This window comes from Accipiter gentilis, chromosome 1, assembly GCF_929443795.1.
Source record: "Accipiter gentilis chromosome 1, bAccGen1.1, whole genome shotgun sequence".
Classification (NCBI taxonomy): domain Eukaryota; kingdom Metazoa; phylum Chordata; class Aves; order Accipitriformes; family Accipitridae; genus Astur; species Astur gentilis.
The window spans coordinates 6,161,878-6,181,378 of NC_064880.1; the positions used below are offsets into that span (position 1 = coordinate 6,161,878).

At 44.9% G+C, this 19,501-nt stretch overlaps 2 protein-coding genes across 12 annotated transcripts in view; one reads left to right on the forward strand and one right to left on the reverse strand.

Moving 5' to 3' along the window:
* The window catches only part of MTOR (mechanistic target of rapamycin kinase), a 68,341-nt gene extending 56,395 nt beyond the window's left edge, over positions 1–11,946 (reverse strand). For 2 of the 3 annotated variants that reach the window (XM_049807176.1, XM_049807166.1), the window contains exons 1-16: positions 11,853–11,946; positions 10,402–10,565; positions 9,912–10,020; positions 8,355–8,587; positions 7,788–7,988; positions 6,894–7,028; positions 6,171–6,446; positions 5,741–5,849; positions 4,746–4,932; positions 4,427–4,555; positions 2,748–2,992; positions 2,353–2,568; positions 1,488–1,693; positions 830–952; positions 385–474; positions 198–290 (exon numbers count right to left, since the gene is read on the reverse strand). In XM_049807176.1, the coding sequence (XP_049663133.1) occupies positions 198–290; positions 385–474; positions 830–952; positions 1,488–1,693; positions 2,353–2,568; positions 2,748–2,992; positions 4,427–4,555; positions 4,746–4,932; positions 5,741–5,849; positions 6,171–6,446; positions 6,894–7,028; positions 7,788–7,988; positions 8,355–8,587; positions 9,912–10,020; positions 10,402–10,521 (2,472 nt within the window). In that variant the 5' untranslated portion in view covers positions 10,522–10,565; positions 11,853–11,946. Of the gene's footprint in view, positions 1–197; positions 291–384; positions 475–829; positions 953–1,487; positions 1,694–2,352; positions 2,569–2,747; positions 2,993–4,426; positions 4,556–4,745; positions 4,933–5,740; positions 5,850–6,170; positions 6,447–6,893; positions 7,029–7,787; positions 7,989–8,354; positions 8,622–9,911; positions 10,021–10,401; positions 10,566–11,852 lie in introns of those variants that run through there. The other variant, XM_049807185.1, reaches the window with a different exon arrangement.
* A 268-nt stretch (positions 11,947–12,214) lies between these two features.
* Positions 12,215–19,501, forward strand: part of UBIAD1 (UbiA prenyltransferase domain containing 1) — a 45,146-nt gene continuing 37,859 nt past the window's right edge. The window contains exons 1-4 of one of the 9 annotated variants that reach the window (XM_049807400.1): positions 12,217–12,486; positions 12,818–13,378; positions 14,311–14,399; positions 15,000–18,085. In XM_049807400.1, the coding sequence (XP_049663357.1) occupies positions 12,856–13,378; positions 14,311–14,399; positions 15,000–15,005 (618 nt within the window). In that variant the 5' untranslated portion in view covers positions 12,217–12,486; positions 12,818–12,855 and the 3' untranslated portion in view covers positions 15,006–18,085. Of the gene's footprint in view, positions 12,517–12,625; positions 12,668–12,817; positions 13,379–14,310; positions 18,086–19,501 lie in introns of those variants that run through there. The other 8 variants (XR_007506893.1, XR_007506895.1, XM_049807370.1 and 5 more) reach the window with 8 other exon arrangements.

The following is a 19,501-nucleotide window of genomic DNA, read 5'->3' on the forward strand; positions in this document are numbered from 1 at the left end:
AACACCTCTGTATAATGTCACAACAGACAGGCACTGCAATCCTTCACCTGTGTGCCACAAGTGTGACTATACACTACACAAGAGAGACTCAAGTGATTTAAAGGTTCATTTTAGCAGCTATGATGGAACACATGGATATTCTGTTACAGCTTTGGTCACAGCAAATGGCAAGTTTAGTGCAGTGGTCAAACACTCACTTGTCTTTTAGCCAGCAGGGAGGAGTCCTGTAGCATGTCCATAATTATAATGAAGAGCTCATCCACCCACTTCCTCATTTCCAGCCCACTGACCTATTGAAAGACAAAAATCAAAGTCCTTCATCTAGCATTGCCAAAAGTTTAACAACTGACAAGCTTGACAAAGAAGTACCTACAGTATCCTTACCTGTGCAAGCTCCCCTATGGTAGCTAGGACATTGTTAATCACTCCTGGATTTGGATCTGGATCAGGATCTTTTAGTTTCACAATCAGTGCCTTGTAGGTGACAGAGGAACAAATTACAGTGTGTTTAAAAGACTCCTTGCTGTACATACAGTACTCAAAATTATCTTTCCTTTTGCTTACGTCTGAAATAGATTCCACAGAGGCTCAACTTGCATCATGGTGAGCATTTCAACATTAAATGAAACTTCTATTTCACAAACTTTATGCAAATCCAGAATCAAGTTAGGCTACCCTGTCACATACATGTATTACTGTGTGTAACATCCACACCAATCTCACTTTTCCCTACTATGACAAAGCAAAAGGACTGCAGGTCCTGAGGGCCATGTATCCATTTGCTATATCATCTCACTCCAAAGTCACCAGGAAAATATAGAGACTCTACCTTAAGGATAGGCTCCATATACGGACGAATGAGGCGTGGAGCGTTAGAAACCAGGTGACCCAACATCCTGGCACTTTGCTCTTTAATCCTGCCAACACCACTGTGTTCCAGCTCCGTTAGAATCTGCAGAAAATACAATGGAAGCATGAGAAGAGGAAAAATAAAGGTAGGAAAAAATTCTTTGGATTTCCTCCTCTCCTGTTCAATGACAGCAAAAAGAAAAAACAAGCTCAGCACTTGTAAAGGGTGTTCTACATCTACTCTCCATCCAGTTATTTATGTCTAAATGAAGCTAAAATTAATTAGCATAAAACTGAATAGATGGCTCCAAAGCCATCTGCGTTTATGAAGCGGTGCCCATCCATTCACCTAAAAGAAGCACAGAACATTTTTCCTCAATACAGATGGAAAGCACTCAGCATGATGTATGTGGGGTGAAATAATGACTGCTAATACATCCATATAGCTTCAGTCCAAACATCTATCCCTCAAAAGACTTCCTGAAACCTACTAAGCTGGGTAATAAATATTTTCCAAAAGGGAGATATTACCCCATTCTCCCATACATTCACTACAGCTAGATAGCCCAGTTCTTTAACACCATCTTAGTGTCAATACCAACTACTCTATTTTCACTGCAGGCATTCCTCTTCATTACCTGGATTAACATCTTGCGCAGGAAAGGCATGACAAAAGCAGGGTTCATGCTGCTCAGGCGACCCACAGTACAGATGGCCAGCTCTCGGATTTCAAATACTTGATCATTCAGGGCCACAAAAAGAGCTTGCAAATTTTCCGCCTGGGCAAGGTGAGCATCAAATCGCTCATCCAGAGAAGCCAACACACAGAAACGTATATCAGGGTCTGCAAGAACACATTTGTTTCTCTTTAAATGCAGTAAACTCCTGTTCTTACTATTGCCCTTATTCACAAACTGGCCTCAAAAATTCTTCACAACCTCAGGGAAATGCTGAGAGCTTCCCCAGCATGAGACACTATGTCAGTGTTTTACACATGAGAATCATGGTAGGTCAGCCCAACAGAATCAGTGCTGCTCAGTACTGCCCCAATACCCAGATCAGTACAATGCCAACCTCTTGCACCTACAAGTGGCACATCTGGAGGCAGTGTGCAGAAAATGAACTCATCTCAGGTTACCATATTGCAACTGAAAGAATAAAAAAATCAAGTAGGAAGATTCAACAGAAGGGACCAATTCCTTCTCAAACTACAAAGTTGAAGGCCACAACACACAACAACAGCAAAAGAAGTCTCAGGGCTCTACCTAGTTCAAAGGATTACCAAGGGCACAATTTGAGCATTTTACACTAGTGTTCTATTAAAACCTCAAAAATCAAGATCTGGGAAGAGAGATTAGGAGACCTTTTTAATTTGTAAAGAATGACATCTTAAGTTAGTGGCGAATACATCCAAATTCTACCACAACCATAATATCACAACCTGCTTATGTGCTAAAATTAACATGTGGTAGGAGAACCCTTTTCTCTGAACACCACACTAACCTGGGTCGGTTATTCCAACAACAAGCAGTTTGCTGAGAACATCAGCCACAACCTGCACTGCCGTCTGACTGACCACATGGGCATGACCACTGATCAAGTGGATGGAAGGTGTGAGCAAGCGAGAGCAAGTGCGGGCTGCTTCCATCCGGATCTCCTTGTGCTCACTGTTCAGAAAGTGGTCTGCACAGTGCCGAACAAACTGAGTCAGAGAGTGGCCTAGAAAGAAGAAGATGGGGAGTTTAACACAGGTTTACACCTCAATTACTGGTCTTTCCAGGGAAGAAGAGTTTAAAGAAAGTGCTCTCAGAGTTTTCCTCCTACTTGTACTCTACTCCAATGCAGTAGTGTTCAATATCCCATACCCTTTGGCCCCCTGCTTCCTTATTTCATCTTACCTTCAAACTCAAAGCTACCCAGTGTACGAAGGGCAAGGGTGATGCTACCCACGTCACTGGCCTCTGGGATGTTGGTGAGACTAGGAGAGGCAAGCTGGTGGGCAAGGCCCTTTGGCATGCCTGGATGTCGCAGAGGCTTGTGCATTAGTACAAGGGAGAGCATTTTCAGCAGCCCATCCTGGATATCCTTCTTTAGCTGAGGGATCTGACGACTCAAGTCATACAGCACAGCTGTTAGAGCAGGGCTGAGGGCAAAAAGCAGGCAGATAGTCATTAGAACACAAACAATATGAGGTGCATATTTCACCCTTTTGTTTATGCCTTTGCACATCAGAAGATAATTGCAGGCATTCACACACATCACAGCAACACCTGCCAGTGGAGCACAGGGGTCCTTGTGTGAACTCAGGCACATGAGATGACCTTATTGTATGAACTTGGTGAGCAAACTGCCCAACTGCAGCACACATTGCTACATTAGGTGATATTACTAGAATACTGTTACAAATCTAAGTGATTCCTTATTCTTATTCTTTTTAGACACAAAGGCAACTAAATTAACTTCCAGATGGTAACATTAATCTAATCTAAACAGCTTTGTGCAGCCTGGATACTTTCTCTGTACCCTCCCATACTAACAGCTTCATGAGCTAGGAAATTTCCAATGGGAACTGTCAGCTCCAAAGGTGAAAGAAACCTGGAGAAATACTGAGTACTTCAATTCTCCTTCTGTGTCAATTTGATATGGCAGAGTCCTGGTTTCAGCTGGGAGAGAGTTAATTTTCTTCCTAGTAGCTGGTATAGCGTTATGTTTTGGATTCGGTATGAGAAGAATGTTGATAACACACTGATGTTATCAGTTGTTGCTATGTAGTGTTTAGACTAAGTCAAGGATTTTTCAGCTTCTCATGCCCAGTCAGCAAGAAGGCTGGAAGGGCACAAGAACTTGGGGAGGGGACACAGCCAGGACAGCTGACCCAAACTGGCCATGTGATGTCATGCCCAGTATATAAACTGGGGGGAGTTGGCCTGGGAGAGGGCAGGAATTGCAGCTCAGGAACTAACTGGGCATCAGTCAGCAAGTGGTGAGCAATTGCATTGTGCATCACTTGTTTTGTATATTCCAATTCTTTTATTATTATTATTATTATTGTCATTTTATTATTGTTACTATTATTATTATTATTTTCTTCCTTTCTGTCCTATTAAATTGTTCATATCTCAACCCATGAGTTTTACCTTTTTTTTTCCCCAATTCTCTCCCCCATCCCACTGGGTGGGGGGGGGAAGTGAGCAAGCGGCCGCGTGGTGCTTAGTTCCTGGCTGGGGTTAAACCATGACAGGCAGAAAGCTGCTGGCCTTCAGAGGCTTTCTAAATTATTGCAGGCTGTTGCCAAATGTGTTTGAATAGTGGAAAGTAAAAGGAGATTGCTTTTGAAATTACTAGTCGTTCTACAAAAACATTTCTCTACAGAGACCAACACTCTTAAGTAACTCAACAGACACATTAACACTTCAAACATATTCTTCTTCTGAAAGAGCTATACTGATCTTCTGAAAGATCATTTAAAAGCAGTAATCTTCCTTCTCAGTCTGAAGACTTTCAAGGTCTCATCGGTATAGCCAACAATGCCATCCAGTGGCTAACAGGAAAATATGCTCGTGTGCCTTTTACATACCTCAGGCCCACAGCCAGCATAGGTTCCAAAAGCTCTTTGATGTCCTGCTGGATACTAGGTCCCATGGCTCGTGCCAGCATACTAATGCAGGTGAAAACTGTGGCATCAACCTGCACAGACTTCTGCCTCCTGGAGAGGGACCACATAAAAGTTAATTAAGAGGAGCTCTTATTTTTCAGACATCTTACCTTATCCCACTTCTGTGTTACCAGTCTTACAGAACTACCTCTGATTTCAATACAATAGTTTGATCCCACATCAGAAAAATTATATGAAGAACAGGTGTTTCACTTTCTACCTCCAACCTTCACATACTTACTTGTGGGCAAAGTCCTTTGGTGGAAGAGCTGCTTTTATGATTTCAAGGACTTTTGGCAGGTAAGCTTGAAACTCAGACCTTACAGCCACAGAAAGCAAACCTAAGGCCTGGAAGGCTGCTGTTCGCTCTTTCTCCTTCTTCACGCAGCTGAGAACATGATTCATGGTGTCTGGAAGATACTGATCAGCTGCCCACAAACAAAAACAACACAGATATTGGAACTCATTTAGGTTGATACACTTGCATTACATTTGCAACTAAACCTTTACAAGCATAAAACTAGGGAACAGACATAGCCATATAAAGTTTGCTGACATGAGCAGTGGCAAACACACGTCACCATATAATAAAATTTTCAAAGCCCAGAAGGGAAAAAAAAAACCCAACATTGCAACAGGTTCTATACACAAGATCCAAGTGTCTTGTTTTTATAGTGGGTTGATTGGAAATTTAGAATAATAACACAAAGTTTGTTCCAACCCACTTAGAGCAGCTTGGTGACTTGCCTCCAACTCTGATGCTCTCCTAAGCTTGCTTGATAAATCAACTGAACTGCCTTAAAGCTGGCAGGTATCTCCCATTTTTACTTGATATTTCCTGGCACATACAACAGAGAAAAAGGAAGACAACTCTGCTGGTAGTATTTGGGATACATTGAGTGGGAGCAAGAGAGCAGAGTTCAACCCCAGCTCTGACAGACTGAGGAAAAAAAACCAAAAGGGATGTTCTGTCTCCTATGGTATTGATCACAGAATTCAGACAATAGTTTTCAGTCCATTTTCTTCATCAGAGCAACATTTTGGCATCAGATAAAGTCACACTTATTCAGGGAAGAAAAAAAAGACTGTCCTCCCACAGAGGAATTTGCTCATCTTACAAGCACCACATTTGTACTGCTGCATTGCCTGCACAAGCTCATCTGGACCAAAGACAGCTAGATAACTTCCAGCTCAATTTCAGCAACACTTCTAACATCCAACCATCTGTCTTGTCACCTGTGAATGCTGAAGGACGGAAAGCCGCCAACCGTGGTAGCAGATTGAGAACCGTCATCTGGATCAAAGAATTTTTGCTGGTTCTGCACTTGAGAACCCACTGGCACACCTGAAAGGAGATAAATTGGGCTTTGAAGGTTGGCCATTGGCAGTAATGCCCAAATGTTTATTACCTGGGTGCTTTAAGGCATTCTACTGACGTTTGGCTTCAGAGTCCATCAGAAAGATGGATAATTAAGACTGCTTCCAAAGAAAGTAAATCACTTGCTCTAAAAGAGACAGTGACAAAGCCAGAATACACATAATTAATGAGTTTTCATGCCTCAATTCAATACTAGGCAGTATTGCCTGCTAAGTAAGGACCTGAAGGACAATTGCTTTATAAGAACTGGTGTTGTGAATGTCAGTAGACAAGTTGAAGACCACTTACTTGATCAAACTTCTCTTCCATTAGATCCCTGCAGCATCGACTTTCTACCAATGTAGACTTTGCTGGGACAGGTGAGGTTGCAAAACCCATGATTCCTTGGTGGGCACTGTATCCCAGAAGACCAGCCAAAGCATTTGACTGAGAGGGCTGAAGAGACTGGAAGCTAGTGAAGGGCGTGATGTGGCGAGGTTTGGTACTGAAGCCCATCAGGTCTTTGCAGTACTTGTCATGCACAAGCTGCTGCTGAGTGATCTCTTCCATCTCCTCTCTAAGGCGCTGGACAAAGTAGAAAAGCATGTTTTTTTTAAAAAAGAAAGTAGCTGAAGAAGAGATTCCCAACGTAGTGCTACCCAAATCTCCTGAGCAGCACCCTGTATAATTGATATCCAAAAGGCTGTAAAACATCAACTAAGCAAAATTCAGCAAAACATGCAACAGAGAGTCCTCATTCTATACAATAATCTTTTTCATTGTAATTAATCCAGTTAATAGCACTTTCCATCAGAGGTTAATACCTACTCAGCCCAAACTTGTCGTTGTTATTTCTCTGACACACTTCAATTTGTAATAATCAATGTTCTGACTCCACGTTCAGATGACTTTTCAGCCCAACAACCTCATTTCAAACACAATAAAGTATTTCCACAGATTGCTGAGTTGCTACATATCGTCAATCAATCTGGCAACCAAAAGCCACAATCCCCATCTTGTTCATTTTCTCACCTCTCCCTCCATACTGCTGATTCTCACTAGCTCATTGAGGATCAGTAAGGCACCATGGATTCGGTCATCACGGTTCATTCCTTTCTCTTTGGCCAAAGTCTCATCAAAGCCCTTCTCAGCCTCTTCATATGTATGCTTGGGGGGAAAATAAAAAATAAAAAAATCTCAGCAATCATGCAGAAACAAACCCTGTGGAAATAAAGTAGCACTGCCAGTCAAGAGTTACTGACGTCCTGTAATTTTCCAAGAGTAGCCACAAACCTCAACTGAGTAATAACAGAGTATAACACTACATAATTCAGATTCACCCCAAAGTTGTGGACTCTGCTGCAGAGCATTTTCAACAGCTCTAATCAAACAGCCAGTCAACTGTGCCACGATATAAACTTCATCAATATCTGCATCACAGATTTGACTATAAAGAATCCAAGTTACAACATTTGATGGCACTGTCCAAACCTTATTTGCTATTATGAAGCTTGAATTCATGTGACAATAGCAGCAAAGCTAAGGTTCAGACAAAAAAGTCCTTACCTTTTTCACTCATGTTTTATCTACACTAATAAAATAATCTGCTAGTAAGAGATGACAATAGATAGATGACTGCATGGCCGTAAAACTAGGTCAAGCTCAACAGCTGAAAATGAGCTGCGGATAGAGCAACGGATTCTTGATGGAGTTAAGTCTCTGCTTACTTTCACACTGGGATAAAGGAACTACTCATTTTGTAAGCCATTAGCTTTTCAACCCTTTCAAGGGGAGGCAGTTTTCTACTGAAAATCAGACATACTGACAAAGGCGACCCCGGTTCTTAGACAGCTCTTCTAGAAAGTGGCATTTGATTATTTGCATTGCACTATGAGGAGCTGCTTCAAAACGAAGTTATTTTCTTACTCTGTACCACTGGGGCTTCTGCATCTCTTTTGGCTCCCGTTGAGTGGTGAGGATAAGGCAGGCTCTTAAGGCAGAAACAGCTCCCTCTCGGATGGCCTGTTTGGGATCCCAGACAGCCACAAATATATTGTCAAAGAACGGCTGCACTTGTTGGAAGAAGAAGGTAGGCACGCTGATTGCCAGCTCACGCAGGACAAGAACCTGGAGGTGAGGAGAAAAACAGTAACAATCTGTGAGGACCAGCACCCATAGACTAACCTCATAATTTCTAGACTGTAGTATCATTTATTTAGAATGTCAATGTCTGTGAGCCTGAGCTGTTTCCAGCTCCATACTTTTACAGTTTCTAGCACAATGGTGTCTCAATCTTTTTTAGTCACTGGGCTAATGTAGAAGCAATGAGGCAGCACTATGCCTGCCACAAAAGCATCACAGATTCTCAGACTGGCAGCCATTCTGATTCTGACCAGTGGTTTTCTGCAGCTTTCTGTGCGCATCTCCTAACACTGTTAACTAATCCTAACCATCCCGTTCCAAGACAGGTGAAGACAAAGAAGGATCACTTACAGCTGCATGTCTTCGACCTTCATTCCTGTCAGCTCCCAGCCATTCCAGAGCTCGTTTCACCTCAAACTCCACATACTCAGCTGTAAAGGTGTCACCAGCCATCGCAAGCCGCCCGATAGCCTTGGAGGCCATCTCCATTACAACAGGGTCATTGGATGGCAAGAGGTTCCTCAGGTAGTTGGCAAACCTGCCAATACGGGTGGCGTTACCTCCTTCAACGCCGATAAGGCTTGCTGTAGAGAAAGGGAGCAATGCTGTAGGTTCTTCCTAAGAGTCGGTGAGACAGACAGTAGGTTATGCCTAGATAAGAGTTAGTATTCCCTATCCATTCCTTAGGTTCCCATTAACTCCTCCTAAACTGCAAATCCACAGAAAAAAAAATTACAAAAAAATCAAGCAGTAGGAAAGGGCTGCCATTCTTTTGAGCCTGAACTTGTTAAGTGGGAAGGAAAATGCATCCAGTATCTTCATAGATTTTCCCCCATTTTTAGTTTAAAAAAAAGAAAAAAAAAAATCCACCCTGGGATCACAGACCCATTCCCAATAGAAAGACAGCCATCCACATGCAACCACTATGGCTGGTCCGCCTCAGTAGAGAAGTCAAAGACTGAATGGACCAAGGAAATTGCTCTCCCCCTGAGCTCTAGAGATGGTCTCTCCTGGCCAGGGTGGAGGCATATTGGCAGGCGGCAGTGTGGCAGAAACTTTCACTGCTGGTGCCTGGGTTGTACCTGCTCTGTAGATAAAGAGGCCATCAGTGTCCAGGGTTGTCAAGCCGGCACCTTTCAACAGCACTAAATTCACAGAAACAATTTTAAAGTGATACTGTCAGCTTAAAATCAGATGTCGTCAACAAAGATTTCTTGAGCTAAGGGACTTCCGCTTTCTTCAGACACGTTGGGATTGGATTATTATGTCTGTGAGCCTAAACCATAAGGACCTCCTATTTGGTTATTAAAGAATTAACTGCTACAATACAGGCTACTTGCTTGGAAGGCAAAGTACTTATGCAAGTTGATTTCCCTAAGAGTCAAGATGCAGGCAGCTCTGCTGTGCCACAGCAAAACCACAACCGGAGCAACTGATGGAGCAGCTGATCAAAATCAAAGCAGAAGCTATGTGATGCTGTCCCAGGGATGGAAGCTGCTGTTATGGAGCCAGGTAAATTTAATAACAAGAATCAATCTCCTCAGTCAGAAGAGAGTTGAGAAAGTCAGCCCACCCTGACACATATAAATGGACATGCCCAAACTGTTCTCACCTGAGCTCAGGAACAGAATTTTCACATGCTCAGCACTCACATTTGATGCTCAACTCCTGGAAGAGCTCAGGGCCCATTAAGCACCAGGTTTTCAGCCACTCTCAGCACTCAGCAGCTCCCATGCTGACACTTACAGACACATTTTCAGAGCTGAGCAAGGAGCACGCACCCAGCGTACTGAGCAGTCAGACACCACAAGGCCGCGATTATAAAAGCTCACTCCTTTAGAAAATCTGTCCCTAAAGATAGATGCATGAAGAGAAAACTCACCAGAGGCATTAAGCACTTCCACTCACCTATAGCCAGAATGCCACCTTTCCTTTCATTTGCATCAGAGCTAGAGACCAGCTCAAATATGTGATGGTTCAGCTGATCATAAAACCTGGTAGATTCTTCCTGACTCATCTGTAAAAGCAAAAAGTTAAATTCAGTTTTCAGCATTCTTTCCCTCCTTCCTGCCCCCAAAACCTCCATAAAGACAACTATTCTTAGGTCACTTAAACAGAAAGAAGTTAAATCAACTGTACATAAAAAACACAAAACAGTATGTCTTCTTTGTGCCCTAGACGTGTCAAGTTTATTTATCCTGGTGTTTGACCACCCATCTGTGTCACCAACTCACTCACCTCTCCTGCACGCTGGGGCAAAGGTAAGCTCCTTGCTACGCTCCACCTTCTCTCTAAGACCAGCTTCCATATTCCAGAAATCTCCATCCACAAAGTACCCAGCCCATGCCCTACACTCATACAATAAACAAGGATAAATTATCTCATTTGCAGCACTTACTTCACGGAGCTCCATGGTGACATAATGCTGCAAGTCCTTGGCAGCTTTCGCCCTTGTCTCCTCACTGCGACTCTTCAAGCCGTTGGCAAATTGTTGGAGAATGGACACAGTGCCCGACATGATGGCGGTATGCTGGGACTCGGGGTCATCAAGTCCTGTAAGTTCTTCAGAGAGACACTTTTTTTTACTGCTTTCAGTTACTGAAATAACTGAGTTTCTTTCTTAACGCTGCCTGTTTCCAAAATACACATCCTATTGCATGCAAGGATGCTGTGCCAGTAAAGCATAAAGTTACAAGCAATGACTATATTCCTTAGGCCTTACAACCCTGTGACAAAACTGTATCACCACATAGTATCTCGATCTCCCGCCCATTTGCTCTCTAGTTCCTCAAATACCAAAATATGCTCCAGCAGGTCAGGTGCCCGACCCCATGGCAATCTAATTCTAAACCAAGGGTCGTGCAATAGCTGAAAAATAGCAGGGCCAGATTTGGGTTTACAATTACCCTATAGTAAGTAGGCACAATCATTCCCATGATTATATTGTTATCATATCTGACTCCTCCTTGAACACTTCCATCCAAGTTTCTCCACAGAAATTCTAGTGTTACGCCAACACAAGGAAGAGTCAGCACTCGGGGCCTGGCAAGTGTTACATTCTCCTGTAGATATTTAGAGATGGGAAGTCTACTTATAGCAACACCAACCATTGCAACAGGATGTTTACTATCGAAACACGTAACCAAACTTTCTCTTGAGTCTTTCTGCATGTGGAATATATTTTAGAGGCTTGACCCCCACGGTTTTCCGGTTACATAAGCCCAAACCGAGCCTGACGGAAGGGCCCACACCGACAACAAGACACCAAAACTTCCAACTCCTTCTTCCCCAAACATCCCCCACGCGGTTCACAAAGATCCACCGAGATTACAGCCTGAGGTGGCTTCAGGGCTTCCCCGCGGCCGGGAGCCAGGAGAAGCTCCTCCGGACGAAGAGAGCAGCCTGTGGCTGCGGCCCCACCACCGCCGGCCGGGCTGCCCCAGCGCGGGGATTTCCTCACAGCCGCCCTCGCAGAGGGACGCGACAGCCGGCCGGCAGGAGCCGGCGGGCCCGAGCCCGCCGCCGTCGCTCCACAGGCCGGGAGTGAGGGAGGGGTGAAGCAGGGCAGGGCGGGCACCGCCGCCGGGCCGGGCGCGGGGCCTCTAGAGGCAACGCCGCGGGGGCTGGGGGCGGGAGGGGGGCTCGGGTAAGGCTGGTCTGGGCGGGGAACCGCGACGCGGGGCCGAGGCGCCCGCGGGAGCGCCGGTGCCGCTGACAGGGCGCCGGGCGGGAGTCCGGAGGGCGCTGAGGCGGGAGCGCGCGGGGAGGGCCGTGGCGGGGAGGGCCGTGAGGGGAGGCGAGGGGAAGGGGATAGGCGATGCTGAGGGGAGGCTCCGGAGCCGCACTCACCGCCTCCGCCCCGACCGCCGCCGGCTCCCCCGCTCCGGGCCCCGCGCCCTCCCCTCCCCCGCGCCTGCCGGACCGGCGAGCCGCTGCTGGCCAATAGCCTCCCAGAAGGACTTTGATAGGCACCGCGCCTGACCAGTAGAAAAAGAGCAGCAGGGAAGGAGCGCTCGCAGCTCTGTCCCTTCTCCCGAGGAACCGCAAGGAGAGACCGTCGCCTTCCGGCCAATCATCAAGACAACCGGGAACGAGTGGCAGTAATGCTGACCAATGGCAAGGCTAGGCGTCCTCGATTGGTGAAAAGTCCGCGCTAGGCCCCCCTTCCAGACGCCGGCTGGCTTCCGCCCTTCCGTAAAGCCTGTGCGCTGTGTGCGCGTGCGCGAAGGGAGTGGCGCGGAACGGTGCCGCGCCGCGCCCCGCCCGATGTGCGTCGCTGAAATGAGTCCGGCTGCCCATGACAGGACCAAGGGCAGCCGGGGCGGCGGCCGGCTGTAGGCGCTCGGCTGCCGTAATGGCGCGTATAGCAGTGCTGGTGTGTGCTTCCGAGTGACCCCTCGCAGCCGCGCATGACGACGTGGATCATTTAATATTTATACCGGGGCGCCCGCAGGTGCTGGCTGCTCGCTCGGGCGCTCCTCTGGTACGCGACCCTCCGCGGAACCCCCTGCGTGTAGGCCTTAGGGGCGCGGGGGCGGTGAGGAGGGTCGGGAGGCCGTTGGGCGCAGGCGCGCGGCGGGAGGGCGGTTGGGGCGCGCGGGGCGCTGGCGGGGGGGGCGGTGCGGGCGGCGCGCGCGCGGCGGGGCAGGCGCCCGTCCCAGCGGGTAAGGGCGGCGCGCGCCTCCCTCTCCCCCCCCTCCCCCTCCCCCCCGCCTCAGGCGCTGCCCGTGCGGTCATGGCGGCGGCGGCCGCCTCTCCCCGCCGGGCCCCGCGGCGGCGGGGACCAGGCTAACGCGCGGCCCTTCCCCTTCTAGGTGCTGCTGCTGCTGTGAGACGGGGCGGCGGGGAGAGCATGGGGCCGGCAGACCTGGTGCAGAAGATCAGTATTAGCGCTGAGAGCCCCCGGGGAACCGAGAGGAACGACGCCGGCGCCGCCCTGGCGGGCGCTGAGACGGTTCCCCCCGGCACCTGGAGGCAGAAGTGTGCGGCCTACGTGCTGGCGCTCAGACCTTGGAGTTTCAGCGCTTCCCTCACCCCCGTGGCCCTCGGCAGCGCTCTGGCGTACCGGGCTGAGGGAGCGCTAAACCCAGGGCTGTTGGTGGGAAGCGCGGTGACCGTCCTGGCTGTGCACGGAGCCGGCAACTTGGTGAATACCTACTACGACTTCTCCAAAGGCATCGACCACAAGAAGAGTGATGACAGGACTTTGGTGGACCAGATTTTGGAGCCTCAGGACGTAGTCCGGTTTGGAGTCTTTCTCTATACTGTGGGCTGTATCTGTGCTGCTGGGCTTTACACTGTGTCAACGCTCAAGCTGGAGCACCTGGCCCTGATCTACTTCGGAGGACTTTCCAGCTCCTTTCTTTATACTGGAGGTAAGCACTGTATCCCGTTTGCTGTGAATCTGAATGTAAACGTGACAGAATTAGCTGATTTGTCAAGGGTTTCTAGAATATGCAAGTGATCTATCTAGTTAACTGTCTTAAAAATATTTGGTGGTATTTCCTGGAGTACTGGTGTATAAACTTGTGTTCTCTGCCATTGATTGTTGTGGGACGATGTGGGAAGAGGCATGCTAAGTTCTTCAGTTGGCAAGTGGTGTTGAGACAGTTATTTACGTATATGGCTTTAGGTGCTCATCAGAACTGTCTCTGGAACTTTTCATGATGTGGATCTCGTATCCCTCAGCAGTATAGCTCACTGCATATTTTCTTTTCCATTGGTGGACTCTGTTTCTTTGTTTTGGAATGTTTTGTTGTTATTCTCTAGGTGGAGTTTCATTGTGAATGTAGAACAGTTTGTGTTTGCTCTTAATAAGAAGAGGATATTTTTATTGTCGTCTTGGGTTGAGTAGATACAAATGTAATTATTAGGAAAAAACCCCAAACTCGGTTTCAAACTGTCAAACTTTCAAACAGTTATGTTAGTTTCCTTGAAAGAATCTTGCCAGTTTTGTGTTTTGTTCTGAGCTTTTTGTATCTTTCTTCAGGATCAGGTTCTAGTATGCGTGATCACACTAAAGAGTACCTTATTTCTGTAAGTTTCTGCATAAATAGGTGCTTCTAGATGTGAAGATGGGTATTAGAACCTGGCCCTTAGTTTCTGTTACGTTGTTTGACTGAAAAAATTCAGAAGCTGTGTTTACTTTATTATGGTTGGAAAAAGGAAAAAATATGCTTCTTGGCCATAGCTACATGTGCGTTGGTCATTTTACAATATTTCTGTGGGAAGGGCTGATCTGTTATATTATCCATTCTCTTTTGAGTTGTTTGATGATGCTTCATTTTATTCTTGTGTCTTGCCACAGGAATTGGATTTAAATATGTTGCACTTGGAGACGTGGTGATCCTGATCACCTTTGGGCCCCTGGCTGTCATGTTTGCCCATGCTGTGCAGGTTGGTTATCTGTCTGTCTCACCACTGCTCTACGCTATCCCACTAGCTCTCAGTACTGAGGCCATCCTGCACAGCAACAACACACGAGACATGGAGTCTGACCAGCAGGCGGGTATTGTCACCTTGGCTATCCTCATCGGCCCTGCGTTCTCCTATATTCTCTACACCGTGCTGCTCTTCTTGCCCTACCTGATTTTCTGTGTGCTGGCCACACGCTATACCATCAGCATGGCATTGCCACTACTCACCATCCCGATGGCATTTTCACTGGAAAGGCAGTTTCGGAGTCAGAGCTTCAACAAAATTCCTCAGCGGACAGCCAAACTCAATCTCCTCTTGGGGCTTTTCTATGTTTTTGGTATTACGCTAGCACCAGCCGGTGCTCTGCCCAAACTGTAACAAGAGCAGTAGAGTCAGGCCTCACAATTCAGTATTAATGCTGATTAACAGTGGATGATGTGGGTAGATGACCCATTATGGACAGTGGGAAGAACGGAGAGACTGTCTTGAGCTGTTGGTTGTCTGTGAATTTTATAATCTCTGGTGTTGGTTAGCTTGTACAACAGACTTTAAAAAAGTGATTTGTTATTTTTTTGGAAGGGGTGAGCTGTGCAGCTTTCCTTCAGGGGAGCAAGGTGACGTGAGGACAAGGAAATGTTTAAAGAAACTCATCCTTCTGCCACTGAGTCATTTCACTGTCAACTCAATGAAAGTAAGATTCAGCCTCAAATACAAACTCTCTGTTCCCTTCACAAGCACCGTGATTGCTCTTATGACTCCTTTTCTTACCATGGTCGAGGAGTCAGGTGGCTCCTGTGTGGTAAACAGAAAACACTGCCAAATGTTTAGCATCACAGCAAAGTAGGTGCTAGTACTTCACTCCCTTGTGAGCATAGTTCATCTTCATCTGCTGTATGTTTTAATTTTTGTTGTTTTTTTTCCCTAGCCAAATTTTGAGCTTTTATTTCCAAACCCCATGAAATGCACTAGATTCATTAACTGTTGCTTCTGCTTGGTCCTTATAGTCTAGAAAATTCAAAGTTGCGTATCTCTGTGGGTTGTTGGTGCTAAAATGGAGCACAAATAGCCCACTGCACAAACTTTAAGCCAAACCCAGTAAATTTATATTCCGCTGTGAAAGCTGAAGCTATAAATGCAAGTCATGCAACTGAAAAGCCCTCAATGCATAGAAAAACAAGTGGTTTCCATTTTTGCATTTGCTTAGAATTTACTCTCTGCAATGGCAGTCTTGGAGTTAAAGGGCAGCCAACAGAGTGCCAGATTTGTCTGGCTGGACATGAGTGGAAGAACAAATTCTTAGTTTAAAAAATTATTTTTTCAATTCTCATTTTCTGTTTATTTAGAGGCCTAGAGTATTATAGCCAAATGTCTTTTACAGGAAGCCTAAAAAGAATCCCAGATGAGCAAAAGAGAGAGATACAGAGTTAGAAGAAAGAAATCAGGATTATTGCACTGGCTCTGCATAAAAATTAGTGCTGGAAACAGGAAGAAATCATTTTTGTTAACAAGATTTTTTTCTAGTAGAGTCCAGAGTTTGTGTGACTGAATCACATTTAAAAGTTAGCTCTGAAGTGAAGTTCCCCACCTCTTTTTTTTTTCCCCCCCGCTACACCTTACGGTGTTGTTTTGTTTTCTCCTGCAGATCTTGTCCCTTGATATTCATGTAGCCGTTTGGAGAACTGGTTGTTTTAATTATGTAGCAGTGTGAAAAACATGCCAAACACAACTGGGAAAAAGTGTGACTTCCACTGCAAAGATGAATTTGATCCATACTGTGTTGCTCAGTAGCAACTGAATTCTCTTCTGTGTTGAAGAAAAAGTATTCATTTCCTGTGTGCAGGGTTTTGGTGAGAAGTTTGTTTACAGGAGTTGTGGAAACCTTCAGGGGAATTGTTAACAGGTGTTGAACTAGAGCTGCTGGTGCCTGGAGGACAACCTTGCTTTTGAACCACATGGGAGTGTGCTAACCACTATATGAAGGGCTTTTAAATGTGAGCAATAAACTAGCAATAAACTAGCATGGTGTTACCCTGCATCTGTCATAGGTAAGTTAGGCCCTTGTGGTCTTCATCTGGAAGTGCTGAGTGCTATATTAGTGGATTGTACTGGCAGTAGTAAAGCTGAGTTGATGTTACAAGATGACATGGTATAGCTAGTGACTGTTTTGATGGCTTCATGTTATCCAGTGTTACCCAGCTGTTGGTCTCCTGCTTTACAGCTGAGTTGTAGTCAATGGGAAGGATTCTTTGCAGGTGTATCTTATGAGCCACAGTTTCATCTTTTATTAAAGTTGGGCAAATGATCTCTCTAATCTGACTAGGCACAAGACGAGACGGACATCTACAGAAAAATATTAATTTAGATTAGAAACATGAGGAGAAAATGCAAAAGTTCAGCTCAGCTGGATGGAGGGAGATATCCAGAAGGTTTTGGAAACTGTTTTCAATACATACACAACACAGTATCTACTGTTACTTCTTTGTGGACCTACAGAATAAAGAAAAGCCTGACTGAGACCCACTTCACTTTCTACAAAGCAAAAGCTTTTCTAGGGATGTGGACTAACCTGGTGAATCTGTTAACCTTGCAATTGGGGATATGTGGGTTTATTAGGTTAATCCCAGCATGGCTTTGTTGCTACCCTATGTAGCAGCTGCGTGCTTTATTTTATGATAGCTTGTTTTTCTATAGCTATCAGTTTACAAGAATGGATAATTATCTTTTTCTACTCCTTTTACATAAACTAGAGTACTCAAGCTAAATTCCTTAAAGTAACTAATACTTGGCTCATATCTTTCATAACTGTAATTGTGACGGTGAAAAGATCTAGGATATGATCATTGGTGGAGCAGTGTAGGTAGCTCCAGTTGTATCTAGGCCACCCTTTACTAGCAGGGAAAGGCCCCCTGTGTAGGATGTCTGCTTACTGCTGAAAGGACGAGTGCTTTTTGTTACAGAGATGAAGGAAGAGCTCACTAAAACATGTATATGTTTGTGGAACACTTTTCAAGGTGGGGGTGGTTGAAAGCAGTTTAATAGTAAGAGTAAGACAAAAATTCATTAATTCCTTACTAGCAGATGCTGGTTGCCTCCAATTCCCAGTCTGTGAAAAACAATATCATTCCAGGTTCTTAAGGATATTAATAATAAATAACACATTCTTCACTGTGGCTTTGAGGAAGTCATTTAACTTCTCCATGTCTTGGAAAACAGTTAATATTTGCCTACCTCACAGGGATGCTGAGCCGACATCATTGTTGTAGAGAGCTTTGAAAGTAAAGTGCTTTATCTCTGTGTGCTTTCCAAAAAGCATGTTAGTACTAGAAAACACTTTAGATATGAACTAATCTTACAGGTGACAACCAACGTAAGTAGACCAAAATAATATCCACATAGACATTGAGTGGTAAAAGAGGTTCCTTATTGGTTTGTTTTGTGATGAGGATGCTGGGTCTCTTTCCCTACCCCTCTCTTCCCTTTCCCATGCTACTTTCCCTGAGTATAAACTTTTTAAACTTCTTTCAGGTCTCACTTTGATGAGCTGTGTTGCAGTGTGAGTCTACACTGGTAGATGAACAGATCTGTAGCCCATCTGTAAATGTGTCCTAAAGCACCTCCTGGCCTTTCTTCTTATCCAATAAAGTGTCTGAATGTTATTCTGTTAATTACGCTGTGTTTGATTATTTTATATCCCTCCAATTGTATTTTTGCACATGTATTAGAGCATGTTCCTGGAAGGAGGAGGGTCTTTGTCTGCCGTGCTTATAGTAGAAGTGCATGAAAGATCATAGTTTTTTTTGTTGTTGTGTAAGAGTCCTTTTATGAATCACATAGTCCTGTCCTTCTGTATCACTGGGTGAAACGTTCAGTAGCAGTGATCATCTCGTACTAATGGCAGACTTCAGAGTAGTTTCAGTATTTTCATCCCTGAGCAGAATTTGCTTTGATGCAGTTTTCTGTGCCATGTACTGTTCAGCATTTGTAAGGAGGTTTCAGCTGAACTTTCAATCTTTTTAATAAAGATGGATTTTTTTCATCCTCACCTGTGTGGTCAGCCATTCTTCCAGTGCCATGGTCTCTGCTCCTGACTTGTAATGATTTTATTTGCTCCATAGGACTGTGACGGTATAATGCCTCCCTTGTGTGTGTCATAAATGAGTCTAAAGCATGCTTTGAAATTTTCCTGTCTTGGCCACTGGTGCAGTCTTCTATACAAATGCATGTACAATTAGTTTAAGGAGACTAAGAAGTCTTACTTGTCTTATATGCTTTCTGGTTCCTTTTTTTTTTTTTTTTTTTGTCCATATGTGGTTAAAGTGGTTTGAAGAGTCTAGCGAGACCTCCTGGCTGTGCCACCTCTATTATCTGTGATGCACATAGCTGAAAACAGATACAAAGAAGACTTGATGTGTGAGGGATTTGTGAAACTTGATGATTTCAGTTTTTGCTTCTAGTTTAAAATCCATCTGAGTAGGAGAGAATGAAAGAAGTTCCTGCAGTAAAGTTTAGTGATTATAAATCATTGTGGATCTAATGCTTTTACCTGCAACACTATCTTACTATCATTGTCTCCTTTGAAGTGATTTCCTGTTTGGGTTTGCAGGGCATTCTATGATTCTACAAGACAGCTAGGCCTGGGAAATATTTTTCAGCCTTTCTGAGGTACAGAGTAGGCCCCAAGGTCATAGCACTTGGAGATAATTTTAGAGGATAAAAATGCAGAATAGCATGATATCTAGATAGACATGGGCTGTATGCAAGGATCCTCCCGAAGAAATTTCCTGAATCTGTAGAAACCAGTCTGCTGAGTATCCTTTAGGAAGATAGCATGTTGGGTGTTTTGTTACTACTGTAATTGTCCTGCACTTGCCCTTAAAATGCACTCTTAATGCTTTGTCCTGGTAGCAGGCAGAGTCTGTTAGTAGTTAGCTTAAACTCATTTTAAAAAAACTGGACCTCTAATAGAAAATGCTTAGAGATTTGAAATTCATGCAACATTGAACACCTTTTTGTCCAGTGCCTGTCTAGGTGGAGGCTGTAATTCTGATTATCCACAGATGGCAGCATTGCTCTTCCATCAC